At 52.2% G+C, this 13,855-nt stretch overlaps 1 protein-coding gene across 1 annotated transcript in view; it reads right to left on the bottom strand.

Moving 5' to 3' along the window:
- LOC147645669 (axonemal central pair apparatus protein HYDIN-like) overlaps positions 1 to 13,855 on the bottom strand; it is a 56,933-nt gene that overhangs the window by 19,030 nt on the left and 24,048 nt on the right. Inside the window, exons 19-33 of the mRNA XM_086874363.1 lie at positions 13,202 to 13,440; positions 11,791 to 12,049; positions 11,022 to 11,165; positions 9,560 to 9,700; positions 8,765 to 9,081; positions 7,026 to 7,191; positions 6,418 to 6,516; positions 5,503 to 5,712; positions 4,550 to 4,678; positions 3,624 to 3,801; positions 2,947 to 3,104; positions 2,494 to 2,615; positions 1,409 to 1,545; positions 650 to 771; positions 371 to 562 (exon numbers count right to left, since the gene is read on the bottom strand). Of these exons, the coding sequence (XP_086730489.1) occupies positions 371 to 562; positions 650 to 771; positions 1,409 to 1,545; positions 2,494 to 2,615; positions 2,947 to 3,104; positions 3,624 to 3,801; positions 4,550 to 4,678; positions 5,503 to 5,712; positions 6,418 to 6,516; positions 7,026 to 7,191; positions 8,765 to 9,081; positions 9,560 to 9,700; positions 11,022 to 11,165; positions 11,791 to 12,049; positions 13,202 to 13,440 (2,613 nt within the window). The remainder of the gene's footprint in view (positions 1 to 370; positions 563 to 649; positions 772 to 1,408; positions 1,546 to 2,493; positions 2,616 to 2,946; positions 3,105 to 3,623; positions 3,802 to 4,549; positions 4,679 to 5,502; positions 5,713 to 6,417; positions 6,517 to 7,025; positions 7,192 to 8,764; positions 9,082 to 9,559; positions 9,701 to 11,021; positions 11,166 to 11,790; positions 12,050 to 13,201; positions 13,441 to 13,855) is intronic.

The raw sequence follows: 13,855 nt of genomic DNA, 5'->3' as shown, positions 1-13,855 counted from the left end.
AGGTCTCCTCAGCCTGTGAGGACAGAGCCTCAGTTCCTGTAGTGCTCTGAGACACTGATACAGCGCTGACAGCACCCACAGCCAAACCAAGTGTGGCCCCAAAGCCTAGAGCTGGAGGGAAAACCTGTAGACAGGGCAGGCTGAGGGAACTGCTGTCCTCAGAGGAGGAGGAATGGCTGAAGATGGCACAAAAGCAAAGCAGCAGCTAATGGAACAGGTCTAGGAAAACCAGCCTTGATCTAGACCCTCAGAAGCTTCTTCAAACACACCACAGACCCAAGTGCTCGGGCAGCCACAGGAGCAGAAAGGGCAGGAGACACAAAGAAAACCCAGCCAGGAAGTTGTGTGTTCAGTGCTGCCTGTGCTTTACCTTCGTAACAGGCTTGATGGCAGTGATGAACCATTTGCAGGGCACTTGGAACCCGTTGTAGAGCTGGACTGTCTCAACCTGGCACTGCCCAACGAGGATACTGGGGAACTGCAGTGTGCTCTGGGAGAGGTCGAGCGACAGTTCCAAGACAGTGGCACGGAGGCGGATGTGAGACGTGGGGCCTTTTGTTACCTGTAGAAGGACAGAGAATTCAGCAGAGGGTGCAGGTGACATCTGCTGCTGTGCCCAGCCTGCTGCCTGCCCCAAGAGCTGTGGTACCTGTATGGGCAGCAGCACATCCACGTCACCCTGTGGTTGCTGGGCACTTTCAAAGCACACATCAAACCTCAGGGTGTGCATGTGGGGCAGACTCTTCATCTGGCCCAGGTCCACGCTGAAACCTTGAACAGATGAAAACAAAGCAGCTGAGATACACAGGAAACACAAGCAATGTGTCAGAAGCACGTTAAGGCCTTACAGCTGTCCTGGTGAGAGGTCTGGGAAAAACCCCAGGCTGTGCTGTGACCTGGACAAAAACTCAGAGTGCACCTGAACGCCCCTCGACACAGCGAGCCACTGTGTGATGCAAGTGCAGCCTTGCCTCAAGGCCTCTTCTGGAAGCCTCTTTTGATCCACCAGAGGATCTCACAGGCTGTTTCCTCAAGAAAGGCTGAATACAAGTGCTGTGACAGTGTGAACTCCAAACAAAGCACTTCCAAAACACAGCAGACACCACTGGTTCACAAAATAAGGCCACAGAGTGCCCAAAGAAACTTGATGCTCGTGGGAGCCAAGGGCAGAAGATGCTGAGAGGTGACCAGGGTGATGAGCCCATCTGGCCCCACACTGGAGTGTCAGGGCACTTGTAGGCAGGCCAGGTCCCTGGGCATGGCTGGACAGGAGGATTCTGCCTCTGAAGCTCCCAGCAGGGGCAGGGAGAAGAAAAAGCTGAAAAACCTCCCCAAGTTCAGTGGCTTCAGCTAATCTGGGTGAGACACCTCCTCCATGCCCACAGGAAGTGTCTCCAGCACTGCTTACCTGTGTCCTGCAGGACAGATGCATCGACCCAGAAGGACACTGGGATCTGCCCAGGGTTGGTGATCTCCAGAGTGCGTCTCTCAGTGAAACCCTTCAGGACAGTGCCCATGTCCAGGACATACTCGGGCAGCTCAACTCTGCAAGGAGGAGTAAGGACAGTCCTTAAACCACAGCCTGCCTACATGTCCAGGTGGATGGAGGATACAAATCAAATGGCTATTTCTTTATTCACTGCTGCAAAAACTCAGCTCAAGCCCGTGAAACCCATGGCCTGACCACCTGGCAATGACTTTGGGAAGTCAGGAGGAGTGCAGGTCCTAGGTTTTATCAGCTACTAATGGTACCTGGAAATAAAATTAGTTTAAAATGGAAACTGTCCACAGCTCCTCTGCCATGAAAAGCCAGTAGAGGTGAGTCCACTGGGCCTCCACTGGACTAAATGAAACCACTTAGGCTGGTGTACAGCCTGAGCCTGAAATTGCTTTGGGGCCTAGCAATAAGATTTGCCTGCACAGGAAATCTTCACTGCTCTGCAGCCAGATCACCTGATCTGTTCTGCAGAGCATCTTCCTGAATTGAAGCCTCCCTTGCTTGTGCTGCATCATGATGGTGCAAAGGGACAGACCAAGTTAATTAGATAAGCCCTGCCACCCCACCAGGATTCAAGCCATCTGATTTTGGGCTTTCAAGGGTTTGCTGACATGTGCAGTTCCCTCCTCCTTTTGTTTAGTGTGCTCTGTTAGTTGGAACCAAGACATCAGCTGGGAATTGTCTCTTTCAGAGCTAGTCAGCAGGGACAGAATTGAAGCTGTCTGGAAGGGCTTGAAGGTCTGCAGTGGGTCCCCTCAGCTCTAGGGACAGAACCCCACAGCTGTGGGGAGCTGAGTCCAAAGCTCAGCGTGGTGCTGGGGAAGGGAGGGCACTCAGCTGCTCACACGCAGCGTGTCACAGCCACCGGGACAAGAGCCTCGCTGCAGTCCAGGCTATTCCCAGCTCTGCAGAAACAAGGAGCTCTCAGGAGAAGGGGACATTGCTGGCTGTTCCCCACGGGGCACCTGGAGATGGGGATGGGAGTCCCTACTCACTTGACAAGGCTCTGGCACAGCTTTTTGTCAGGGAACTCGGTCTTTGGGGGATGGCACGTGAGCTTCTTCTGCAGCTCCAGAGCAGCCTTCTCGATCATCTTTATCTGCAGCCGAGTGTTTGCCTGAGGAAACGGAAGACAGACAGTGTCTGGTTAGCAAAGGTCTTTCCCGAGGTTTGCACCTGAGAAAGGATCCCACCCTGCTCTTGTTGAGAGGGGTGTGGGGTTCTCCTGTCTGGCTGCTCGGTGTCTGACAAGCTGGTGCAAGCCAACCCCCAGAGAGACCATGGCCAGAGTGGCAGCCCTAGGGGCAATGCTGAGGTGACACATGGTTCTAAGTGGGCAGGGAGGTCCCAAGTGCCATCAGGGCACCGGGAAACTGCTGTGGGCTGCAAGGGGCTCAGGCGACATGGACACAGTGGCATGTGCCAAACGGGGCTGCAGCTGTTCTTACTACAATGTCAGAGCCTCCAGGCATGCAGGGCTGCAGCTTCCCAGTCTTCACATCTGGACTTTTTAAGGGCTGAGCTGCTGGGATCTGAATTTTCAGGGTCTCACTGTATTGCTGCCTGTGTTCTGCAAGCCGTAGTGGCTTTCCACATTTCTCATTTCCTGAAGGAAGAAAACATCCACCAAGAGAAGTGTGAGCAAAGTGCCAATCCCACTTAAATTGGGAAGTCCCTAGCTCCCAAACACTGCTTTCTTCCAGAAAGAAATCCCTCAAGCCATCTATAGAAAGTGGATGCTGCTGCTCCTCTCGGAATGCTCACGTTCGCTCCCACCCATCTTCCTCCCCACAGAGGAACATCTCATCCCCTGCAATGTCACGCAAATCCAACCCTGCCAGAAGCCCTGCCAGCCTCTCTTACAGCTTTCCCAAGCCTTTCAGGCCAGCCATCATCCTTCAGGACCCTGCCAGATGTGCTGGCAAGCTCTGCAGGATGGTTCCTGGGACAAAGGCCACATGGGATCCTCTGCTCAAGACTCACAAAGCAGTCAGATGGCTTGAGTGGCTCTGGGAGTCCTGCAGCCCTCCAGGCTTGGTGCAGGTGGGCATGAGCTGCCCTGTGGGCATTTGGTAGGGAACAAAACCAGAGGGGCCCTTCCTGGGGGCACACAGGCAGTGCCCACCTTTGATGTTCCAGGGCAGGTTGACACTGATCATAGGAAAGGACGCTTCTCCTTTCAGGCAGATCTTTTCCGGCTCCAGGTCACCCACTTTAAGCTGGTATGTCCTGCTAAAGGCTCCTGGTACTCCTGGCATGTAAGAGAATCTCAGCACTTGCTTCCTGCCACATGCAATGGAGCCCTGCAGGAATGGCAGAGGAGGAAGGGAATACATCAGAGTGTTTGATGGGGGATGGCTCAGGGGACAGACAGGCTGACAAGACAGGTTCTCTATCTAGAAGAAACCATCAGACCACATCACCTTTGTGATAAATACATTATAGTGTTGCCTTGCACAGTTGTTAGAGTAAATACTGTGTGTTTTATAATGTTGGCTTTTGTCAAAGAATTTTTGCTAAAGTTTAGAATTTTTTTAAGGCAAATGTTTTGTGGTGATACCAGTGTTGGGGAAGAGTTGCTGTAATATTAACATTTAACCAATGAAGTTAATGGGAACCTGTTGAATGTGTCAAAAAGTACCAAATGACCAGGACTAGGGCAACTGTACATGCTCCAAAAAGGTAGGATGGAGGAAGAACTATGTTAAAATATTTGAATATGTGTAACCATTTGTGAATTTGTATTAGGCTGTTGCAGTACCCAGGGTCTATAATGGATGTGGTTGTGTTGACTGGTGTGCCTCTGGCTATGGCTAAGCACACGAGCCAAGCACCCACCACTGTTCCTTTTGCTTTATTGACTTTCAATAGCACTGGTTTGACTTTCTCTGCCCCCAGAAGAAATTGTTTACAGCCCTCTCTATCTCGTGGCTGAGTTTGGGGTTTTCCCCTCGGACCTTTTTCCCCCTTTTCCCCCTCCCCCTCTTTTGTCCCTTTAACACTCTCCTGGGCCACCTGACAGGGCTGGGGTCAGTCACTCGTGCTACTTACAGTGGTGGGCTTGACCAGAAACACACCAGGCAGGTCTTGGTCTGCAGTGCTGGGTTCTAGCACCCAGTTGAATTTAATCTTGCTGGTGTTTGCCAGGATGACCGTGCTGTGATGAACTTCGTTAAACATCTGCAGAGAAGGCAGAGAGCGGGAAGTTACAGAGCCAGGCCTGCTGCTGGGAATCTCCTTCCTCTCTCCTGGCCTTGAAAGCAGACACATGATGGGAGCAGGGACCAGAGAGGAGATGGGGGCACTTGGGAACCCGGGGAACCCCCAGGCACAGGGGACCTGCACAGGACCAGGGAGCTCTGGCAGCACCCAGAGGTGTGGCAACAACCATGGGAGGGCCAGTAATAAATGAACACATTTCATTGTGGGGACACAGGCCCTCTGAGGGGTCACCAGCAGCCAGGAGAAACAGAGACAGCACGGAGGCACTCCAAAAGAAAAGGCACCTGCATGCAAGTATTGGCAAGCAGCATACAGGCAACAAGGGAGTCACACAGAGCAACACCGACAGGGCCAGCAGCTGGAAATAGCTGTGGGCTTTCAACTGAAAAAGAGTGAAGTGGGGATCATTCTGGGACAGTGTCTCCAGCTATAGTGACTGGAAGCCCAAGATCTTCCCCTGATTATTGCATGGATTAAGAAGAGCGTTCGACAAGAGCATCTCCTTGGAGGTCAGGCTTTTGGAGTGGATCAGCAGAGGGACGTCCAGAGCATCCCCCTGCGGTGCCTCAGGAGGCAGTGTTAAGTCCCCTGAACAAGAGGCATTCCCAGCATTTTGGAGAGGGTTGGAGACGGCCATTTTACAGCTTGGATGCCAGATGTGTCCCACAAAGGTTGTACTTCCAAGCCCCAGAGACAACAAAGGGGCTGGGAAGGGAGCCCTGGAGCGAGGTGGGCAGGAAGGCAGCGAGGCGAGGAGCTGTGCCCGGGGACCCGTGGGGTACCTGGGAGCCGCAGTTGATCTCCCGGGCGCTCAGGGAGAAGCTGACACGTGAGGCCTCCCCCGTCAGCTTCACCTCGTAGGTGGGGCCTCCCTCCACGTGGCACAGCGCTGTGACTTGGGCCATGGTGTTGAGGTGGCCAGTGAAGGTGAAGAAGACCTCCTGTCTCTCTCCCGGCTGCAGCACACCCGACAGCGGCAGGATCCTGAAAACCTGCACGGAGAACAGGAGAGACTGAGGTGCTGAGCATGGAAATGGATGCACAAGAGCACCTTGGAGCAAAGTGCAGCTGTAGCCAGAGGGATCTATTCCTCAGACAACACAGCCAGAATCATCCTGATCTCATCCTGTATCCATGCCACTGACCACTGGAGGCACCATGAGGAAAATCTTCTCCCATACTCACGGATCAATGCAGTAATACACTACATTGAAGTGAACTGGGATGTCTCCTGGCAGTAGAAATTCTCTCTGACACACAACTTGCCTTTAAAAAGCATTTATGACCGCTTTTAGAAAAGCGGGACACGCAGAGTGAGAGCTCTTGGAGCTCAGGGAAGGACCCCAGCCCAGCTCATCTGACTCCTGAGGCTTTTCCCCTCTCTCTCTCTCTCTGATTTATCTGCTGCTTTTTCAAGGTGCTACAGCAAAAGCTCCTGCAAAACTTTCCTACGGACCACCTGATGATGTCCAGGGGGAGCAATGCCCTCCACAGGTGCTGCACAGCGTCCTTGGGCCTCCCTACAGCATGTCCTGCGTGGCCTCTCCAATAACCAGTTGCTTCAGCAGCACTTTGTGATGGGTCTGGAGGGATGCCAGGCCCCTCTGTGGGCAATGCTGAGGGCCACCAGTGGGGCTGGCAGCTACAGCCCTGCTTGCCACACTGAAAACGTGGAAGTGAGACAGATTCCCTCTTACCTTCTCCACTTTGAGGGGAATCCATGGTACATCCACGGAGTGACTGAATCCTGCCAGCCCCACTGGGATGTAATGCCTTCCACGAATATATGTTGGCAGCTGAAACACAAGCCATTTTCTATGCTGAGAGGAAGAGAGAGACACTTGGCAAAGTCTCATTTTAGAAGACAGCTTCAGGGCCACCACTGCAATACCAGTTCTCAGGTGAAAGCAGACACCTGGAAACAGGTGGTCTGGCAGGGTTGGGAAGAGGGTACATGGAGATCAGGACTCATCCCAGCTTGCTCTGGGAAGGAAGCTGGAGGTCTTAGCATCATGATGCAGATGAAAGCCTCATCTTACATTGTGAAGAGAACAAGGCCAAAAAATCCCACACTCAACACAGATCTGTGTTGAGCTTAGATCTGTAGGATCTGAGCAGGCTTCTCCAAGGAAAACTCTCCTGCTCCTCCCTCCCACACAGCCCATGTCCATCCACAGGCCCCGCTGCCCAGCCCACTCTCAAGGCACAAACCAGCAGGGCAGCAAAAAGGGAGGTCAGCATGAGCATGACTTGGTGGTGGCAAGCTGGGGAGACAACACAGCACTGGGTGTACAACAAAATCTACCTCTGCTCTTGAAGATTGGCCAAGATCCTGTGGTTCTTGCAGGTCTGTGTCTGGCTCCTCCACATTTTTAATACTGCAGTGGCTCCATTGAGATGCTGAGCAATTCAAACAGGTACTCTTCAGCTTTGGTGGTGAGGGTCTGAATTTAGGTGGGCAAAGTTCATACCTGGAAAAGAACATAACTGTGAGCAGGGACCTGCAGTGGGAGGGAGGGACACCTGCATGAGGAGCTCCTGGTCAGGATGCAGCCCCTGGCTGGGTGCTGGTGCACTGAACTCAGGAATGGTTTGATCCAGCCCTTCCCAATCCAGGCTGGAGCAGGTCTGTTCTAAACCAGCCCAGGGATGACACTGAGGTAGCAGTGGTGCAGGCAGCTGCAACTGCTTGCATTGAGGAACTACAGAGGACAGGGATTAACACCTTGTGAGGATGCAAAAAGCACAGGGGGACAGGAAAAGACAGGGAAGGAGGAGAGCAAAAAGTGAGATTTGAGACACCAAGGGCACACCCAGGCAGTGATGAGCCAGCACAGCCCTGCCAATGCCCAATGCCAGAAACTCTGCAGCTCTCCCAGGTATTTATCAGGAATGTTTCCCTGACAGTGCAGGCAGGGGTGGTTGGCATTTCCCAACACTCCCAGCTGGCTCAGGTCACATTCCCCACTTTAGATTGAAGCAGGTGCTCAGGGTAACTCTGCTTGTGTTTCTAATGCCACGTGAGGACACAGTTGGGCTGTGCCTGCCTGTCACCCTGCTGAGCTGCAAGAGCTCCCCTACAGCCAAACACGGCCTGAATGCTCCATTCCCAGACAGGCATTCAGTGCCAATAATGACTTGCTCCCCAAAGAATAACTGTCTTTAGCTTTGTGGCTTCTTATCTAAGGCTGGGTTTCATTTCTGGATGAGAGGATCTCTCATCATAACCCCCAAGAGATCCCATATCATCTATTCCACTGCCTTTAGTTTGAATCAATGGTTTGAGGCAACTTCCCAGGACCATGGTGCCCAGACAATGGCATTTTTCACTCTAAAATAAAAACTCTCTGGGAGGCAGGGACAGGAGATGGTGTGATGAACAAGTCCTGCTGTCCAGCACTACAGAACCCATAAGGGACGTGTTGCAGTGGGGAAAAGTCAGAATGAGTAACAAGTGTCACCAAAAAAGGGAGTGAAGAATCCAAGGTGTCCACCAAGAGTTGAGCCTTGGGAAAGAAATCACCCTGGCACTAAAGGAGTTGTCTCAGAAAAGAAGGAAAGGTAACGAGATGTTCTGCATCAGCCCAGGTGCTGAGTAGCTCTTTCTCTGCTGTTGGGACTTTCTGGGCATCCTCCAGCACAAGGCAAGGGAGGAAGGCAAGGAGCAGAGAGCAGCTCCTGCACAGAGGACCCATCCCAAAGCAGAGGGGCCAAAAGGGCACCCCCAAAAGGGCCTCCAGCAGCACTGTGGGAGCTGGGATTAGGAGCCCTTCATCAAGGTGGACATCGCCTCAGGCCACAGAGCTCTGAGAAAGCAGCTTTGGCCCCAGCTTTCCTTCCCAAGGGAAACCACTGTGGGGGCTACACAGCACCAAATTGGTGGAAAACCTATTCCCTGAGCATGCAGCCTGAGCACAGCTGGTCAGTGTTATTTGCACAAGGAGAAGTCAGAGCAGTCTGTCAAATCCTAGACAAACAGCTCTGTTCTTTGCAAAGCACAAACAGGACAGCAGGAAGAAGAGGAGAGGGCAAAGGTGCACATACCTGAACTTGTGCACCTGGCTGTCTGCCTGCAATGCCCAGTGGTACTCCACAGGAAGGGGGCTGCAGTTGCTCATCCTCAGAGAGCGCACTGCTTCCGTGCCAGCCACGATGCAGCCAAACTCCAGGCTGCTGGGCTGGATTCGGAGATTTGGGAAGTGGACTTCTCCCCAAAGCTCGATATACTCCACATAAGGATGGTCCCTAACCATGTCTATCTTCAGAATCTTCTGTTCTTTCCAGCTGTGAAGCTCCAGTTTGTAAGCTGGGTCAAATGCGATGTAGACATGGCAGGTCTCCTCTACACCCACTCTCACAGGCTGCAAGGAGATGGACAGTAATTAATGACATGCCAAGGTCTGACAGCATGAAACAGTAAATGCTCCAAGTGTGGCCCCAGCATGGGCTTCTCAGTTCATCATTCACTTCTTTATAGCAAGGGTGTGACTGCAGGCACCACAGTCCAGTCCAGGATTCCCTCAGGCTCACGTTTCTGTGCTCAGCAGCAATACAAGGGGATGGCTGCTGGAGAGCTGGGATGCTTTCCAGGAGACACCTTTACTGCATGGCTTGCCCAGACCAAATTGCCTGCTCCCTCCTCCTTGTGCCTTAAAGCCAGGATGGAACTTCTCAATTCAGGTAATCTTTTGATTCCTTCAGCAGCTCTGCTGATGCAGCTCAGGCCAGCCCACTGCTGATGCTACACAATAAACTTGTTGACTCAAGGACCTCCCAAGAGAAAGGCACCAGCACATCCCTCCTCTTCCAGCCCCACTGGAGGAGTCCAGGGCTGCTCACCTGGCCATCTGGGAGGGGCTGCTGGTCCTCATCACACACCAGGAACGGCTGCTCCACGTCCAGCACGAGGTCGAGCGGCAGGGAGCAGGTGTTTGTTAAAGCCAAAGGCTGGTACTGCAGAGTTAGGACATCACTGGGTTTCTATGGAAACAAGGAAAAACAGCCTCAAGTAGCCAGAGACCTCCTCCTGCTTCTGTTGCATCTCACATTTTTCAGCCCCAGAAGTGCACACATGCTATTGATCCTTTCTATTTGTTTCTACTTTCCCAGGAGATGTTTCTTTATAGCAGATGCTTGTCATGTTTAGAAACCACAGCATCCCCTGGGGACAGGGCACCACTCCCATGTACAGATGAGGGAATAGGAGAGGAGGTGGCTGCTTGAACAAGACCTAAAGCAGAAAGTGAATCCAGACCATTTGTGTCCAGTTTTGTCTCTCTATTGGGCAGAACAGCACTGGATGATCTTCACTCACATGCTGTCATTTCTTACAACCTTATTGGCTCTAGCAGCCTCAAAAAAGCAGTTAGTCTGCAACAAGTGTCCTGCAGCCCCTGCTACAGGGACAAGGTGTGTGTGGTCTCTAAGCTGTGATCAGCCTAGGCTCTTCCTTCCTGTCTGTGCATTGTGCTGGGCTTCCTGCATGCTTTAGAGAAACCAGAGAGTTTGGGAAACTGCTTCTGGATGTACTGATATCAAACAGGTGCTGTGCCATAGTATGCAATCAATCAGTTGGTGTGTGTGGCATTGAGCAGAACCCAGGCAGAATCAGGGAGAGCTGAAAGGCTTCTAATTACATCTGAACTGCCTGTTCCAGGGATTCTGTACTTCAGTGGAAGCCTGGGAGCCAAAGGAGAGGCCTGACACTACAGAAACCAAATCATGAAACATATTCTCTTTTTCAGACAACTTGCAGGAGAGGGAAAGATGATGCTGGAGCTGGGATCCAGAGACTAAAGGGCACCTGCTCTGCCTCAGTGTTATCATCACTGCAGGATGTCTGGGGGTCTTTTGAAGCAGATGAAGCCTAGGGAAATGCACAGAGCTATACCTTATAGCTATACCCTAAAGCATCCATGCCAACAGCAGAGAAGGCAAAGAGACACAGGAGATGATGGGTTTTTCCTCGTTAGCCTGAGGAATTCACAGAAATTTCCATTCTTCCCCCCAGCTTGCCTACAGCTTCAGTGTACAGACATCAACGTGCCTTGGAGGATCCTTAAAAACCTCCCTTTACAGTGTGCAGAGAAACTGGCATTTCTCTGCAAGTGGCCATGATCCCCACAGCAGTGCAGCTGTAACTGCAGTTTTACTTTGGGGCAGTTAAATACCAGTCTCATCTCTAAAAGCATCTTCACTCACTTGACCAAGTGCCTCAGGCAGAGCAAAGAGGGGCTTTAACACAAGGACACACCCCCCTCAGCCATGCTGCTAAATGCCAGGATGCAATCCAGAGACTTACCTTCTCCACCCGGAAAGAGAGTTTTCTGGCTGATACTTCTATAGAGGGATCTATGAACTTGCAGCTAATGATGGTTTCTATGATCTTCTTTGTCACCACGCTTGTGCCAACGACAGCTTCACACCTCATGTAATCCCTCACCTCCTGCATGCAAGAGTCACTTGTCACCAGTGGAGGGTGGCAGGGCACCAGCAAATGCCCTGCACTGGCTCAGCACCCAGCACAGCCCCTATTCCTGCCACACAGTTACAGTGGGCACTGCCTCCTTTTCTTGCCGTGATGCAGCTGATTTATTCTGCACTCAGTTGTCTGTAACACTGCACCCCAATGCCCACAAAAGGCACTTGTGAGAACTCCCCTCCCTTCACATGGCTTTTGTTTTATCTGTGCTTACCCCAGATAAACCACTTGGCACTTGTTGAATTCCCTTTCTTTTTGTGCTCCTAGTCTAAGTGTAACTTATTTGTCTGCCCTTCTTTGCCGACTCAGCGTGCAACACCGTTTGCCCCAAAAGAGCATTATTTCCTTCCAGCCCTGCTTTGGGATCAGCACTGGGTTTTGGTAGCTGTGGAATCCCAATAAAGCCTTGGCTGCTCTGATGGTGGCCAGCAAGGAAAGCAACTGGTGCTGCCACAGAAACGTGCGGCCTTAAAGCAGTTTCTTGAAGGGCCTTGCTCATTTCCCCAGGCAAATGTCAAGGCACTGTGGAACAAGGCCAGGGGAGGGGATGTGAGGGCTCCCCAGGCTCAGCCCTTGGTGGGGACCTCACCTGTGGCATGTGGGAGAAGCCTCGCAGCACCATGGCCACAGACTGGCCTGGCTGCAGGTGCCATGAGCCTGGCTCCAGCCCGAACACGGCGCTCGTACGACTGCGGCTCTCGAAATCATCTTCGGCCTTGGGGCTGCTGAGGGCTGAGACGCTCTGGCCCTTCCTCTTGGCTGGCCTGTAGCATTCCACGCTCCAGAAGAGCCGATGGAAATGGTGGCCCCTGTTTGTTACTTGGAACTGGTGAGTACTGGGAAGGTGGCTACAAGAGAAGCCAGGATGGAAAATGGTGTGGGAGCAGCTGTTTCCCTGCTCATCAGATTGCTCCTGATGAGCCATCTGAGGTGTTCATAACTTGGGGACTGTCTTCATTTCCAGCTCTTAATGTGGGCCAGAAACTGTCTGACAAGCTGCCCTTCTGGTGTCATTATTGCAAAGAGAAATCTGCTTTTAATGCTAAGGTAGCATTTTCAAGGTGAGACTAACAGGACCTGGGGTTTTCCTCCAAAATGTTTGTTCTGGGCTGATTCGTACTGTTACTGTATTTTGCATTGCTCTGTGCCCCACACTGTCAGTGAATCTTTGAGATGCTGCCCTTGAGGACCTTGTGTGTGTGGGGTATGATTGCAGGCATTTCTAAAAGCCAGCTCAGAGGCAGCTTCTGCACGATCCCAGCAAGCTGGTAAAAATCGTCTGCCTGCTCCAGGAGAGGAAACCAGGGCAGCAGGGCCCCTCTCCTTGGTAGCAGCTTTGGTTTTGCACTGAGAGCCATTTGTAGAACTTCATTTTGCAGTTAGAAACTGTTTTGAAGTGAACTTTGCAAACTCTGCTGGCAGCAAAAAAGCCATCGAGGCCCTGGGCACAGCAGGGCAGCAGCAGGGCCCAGGAACAGCAGGAGGAAGCGGCAGTGGCACTGCGGGCCCCACACAAAGCAGCAGTTTCCATCTGGCCCTGGAACTGCTCTGGGGGCTCCTGCCTTCCTGGGGGGGTTGGTGCCCTCCTGTCTCTCTGTTCCCAGGCCCTGCTTGCCTGGGAAGTGCCATTTCAGAAGGGAAGGCTGTGAGGCCATCTGCCCTTGGTCCCTCAGCCCCACGGAGGGACCGCCTCACCCGGGCGCCCTTTTGGGAACCTTTTGTTCTGGGGGAGCTGTGACACCACTGCTTGATCAAGTGAGGACATAAATGTATTACAACTAAAGACAATTCAGTGGCCATTTAGCAACTGGTTTCCCTTCCAGTGGCTTTTGAGGGTATCTAACAACTCTCAACTGGCCACCACACGTTTCTGAAGGAATCTCTGCCTTCAGGGAAGGACTCAGGGATTGGAACACTGAAGAAGATCTTGCCTGAAGGACTACAGCAAAACTGCTCCTTGTTGAGCCAGGAGGAGAGGTGGGAGTGGGGAGATCTCCTACCTGAATTGGTATCCCAAGTTGAGCTCTGGGGCCAGTGGTTTGTCTGTGACAATTGTGGTGCCAGTGCCCATAGCCCTCAGTAAGAAGCTGAAGCAAAAGCTGTTCTCGATGAAGAGCTGGATGGAGTCAGCAAAATGCCCAGTGTCATCCAGGATGGCTGTGACAGTCACAGGAACCTCACCCCTAGCGGGGATCACTCCTTCTTGGGTTTCAAGAACAAAGCACTGGGGTTTATCAGCCTGTAAGACAAGCAGAAGATGCATTTAGGATGGAAACCATGCACCGTGATCTCTTGTGGGATATAAGAAAAGGACAGACTAAAGAGGGGAGGATAAAAATCATAAAGGCTTCATTTCCCTAAATTTGAGCTGCAGTCTCAGGCAACAGCAGAGCTCATACAACCTGTATTTTCCTCTCCTTTAACAGACTCACCTAATGACCCCAGCTCTGCCCAACCCAAGGGATGTTTATCCTCAGGAGAGTGTTCCTTCCCCACTCTTGCTCTGGAGTGTGTGCCAGGGAAAGCTGCTTTCTCTCTCTCCTGCCTTCTCACAAAGGCTCAAGGCCAGAGGAAGCCAGGACTGCTCAAATCCCACTCCAGAAACCACACAGCTGGAGGACACTGCTGAGATCCTGAAGAATATCACTGCAATA

Source organism: Cyanistes caeruleus, unplaced genomic scaffold, assembly GCF_971803275.1.
Source record: "Cyanistes caeruleus unplaced genomic scaffold, bCyaCae1.hap1.1 HAP1_SCAFFOLD_196, whole genome shotgun sequence".
Lineage (NCBI taxonomy): Eukaryota > Metazoa > Chordata > Aves > Passeriformes > Paridae > Cyanistes > Cyanistes caeruleus.
The sequence above is the reverse complement of the archived record's forward strand: the minus strand, read 5'-3'. Positions and strand labels throughout refer to the sequence as shown.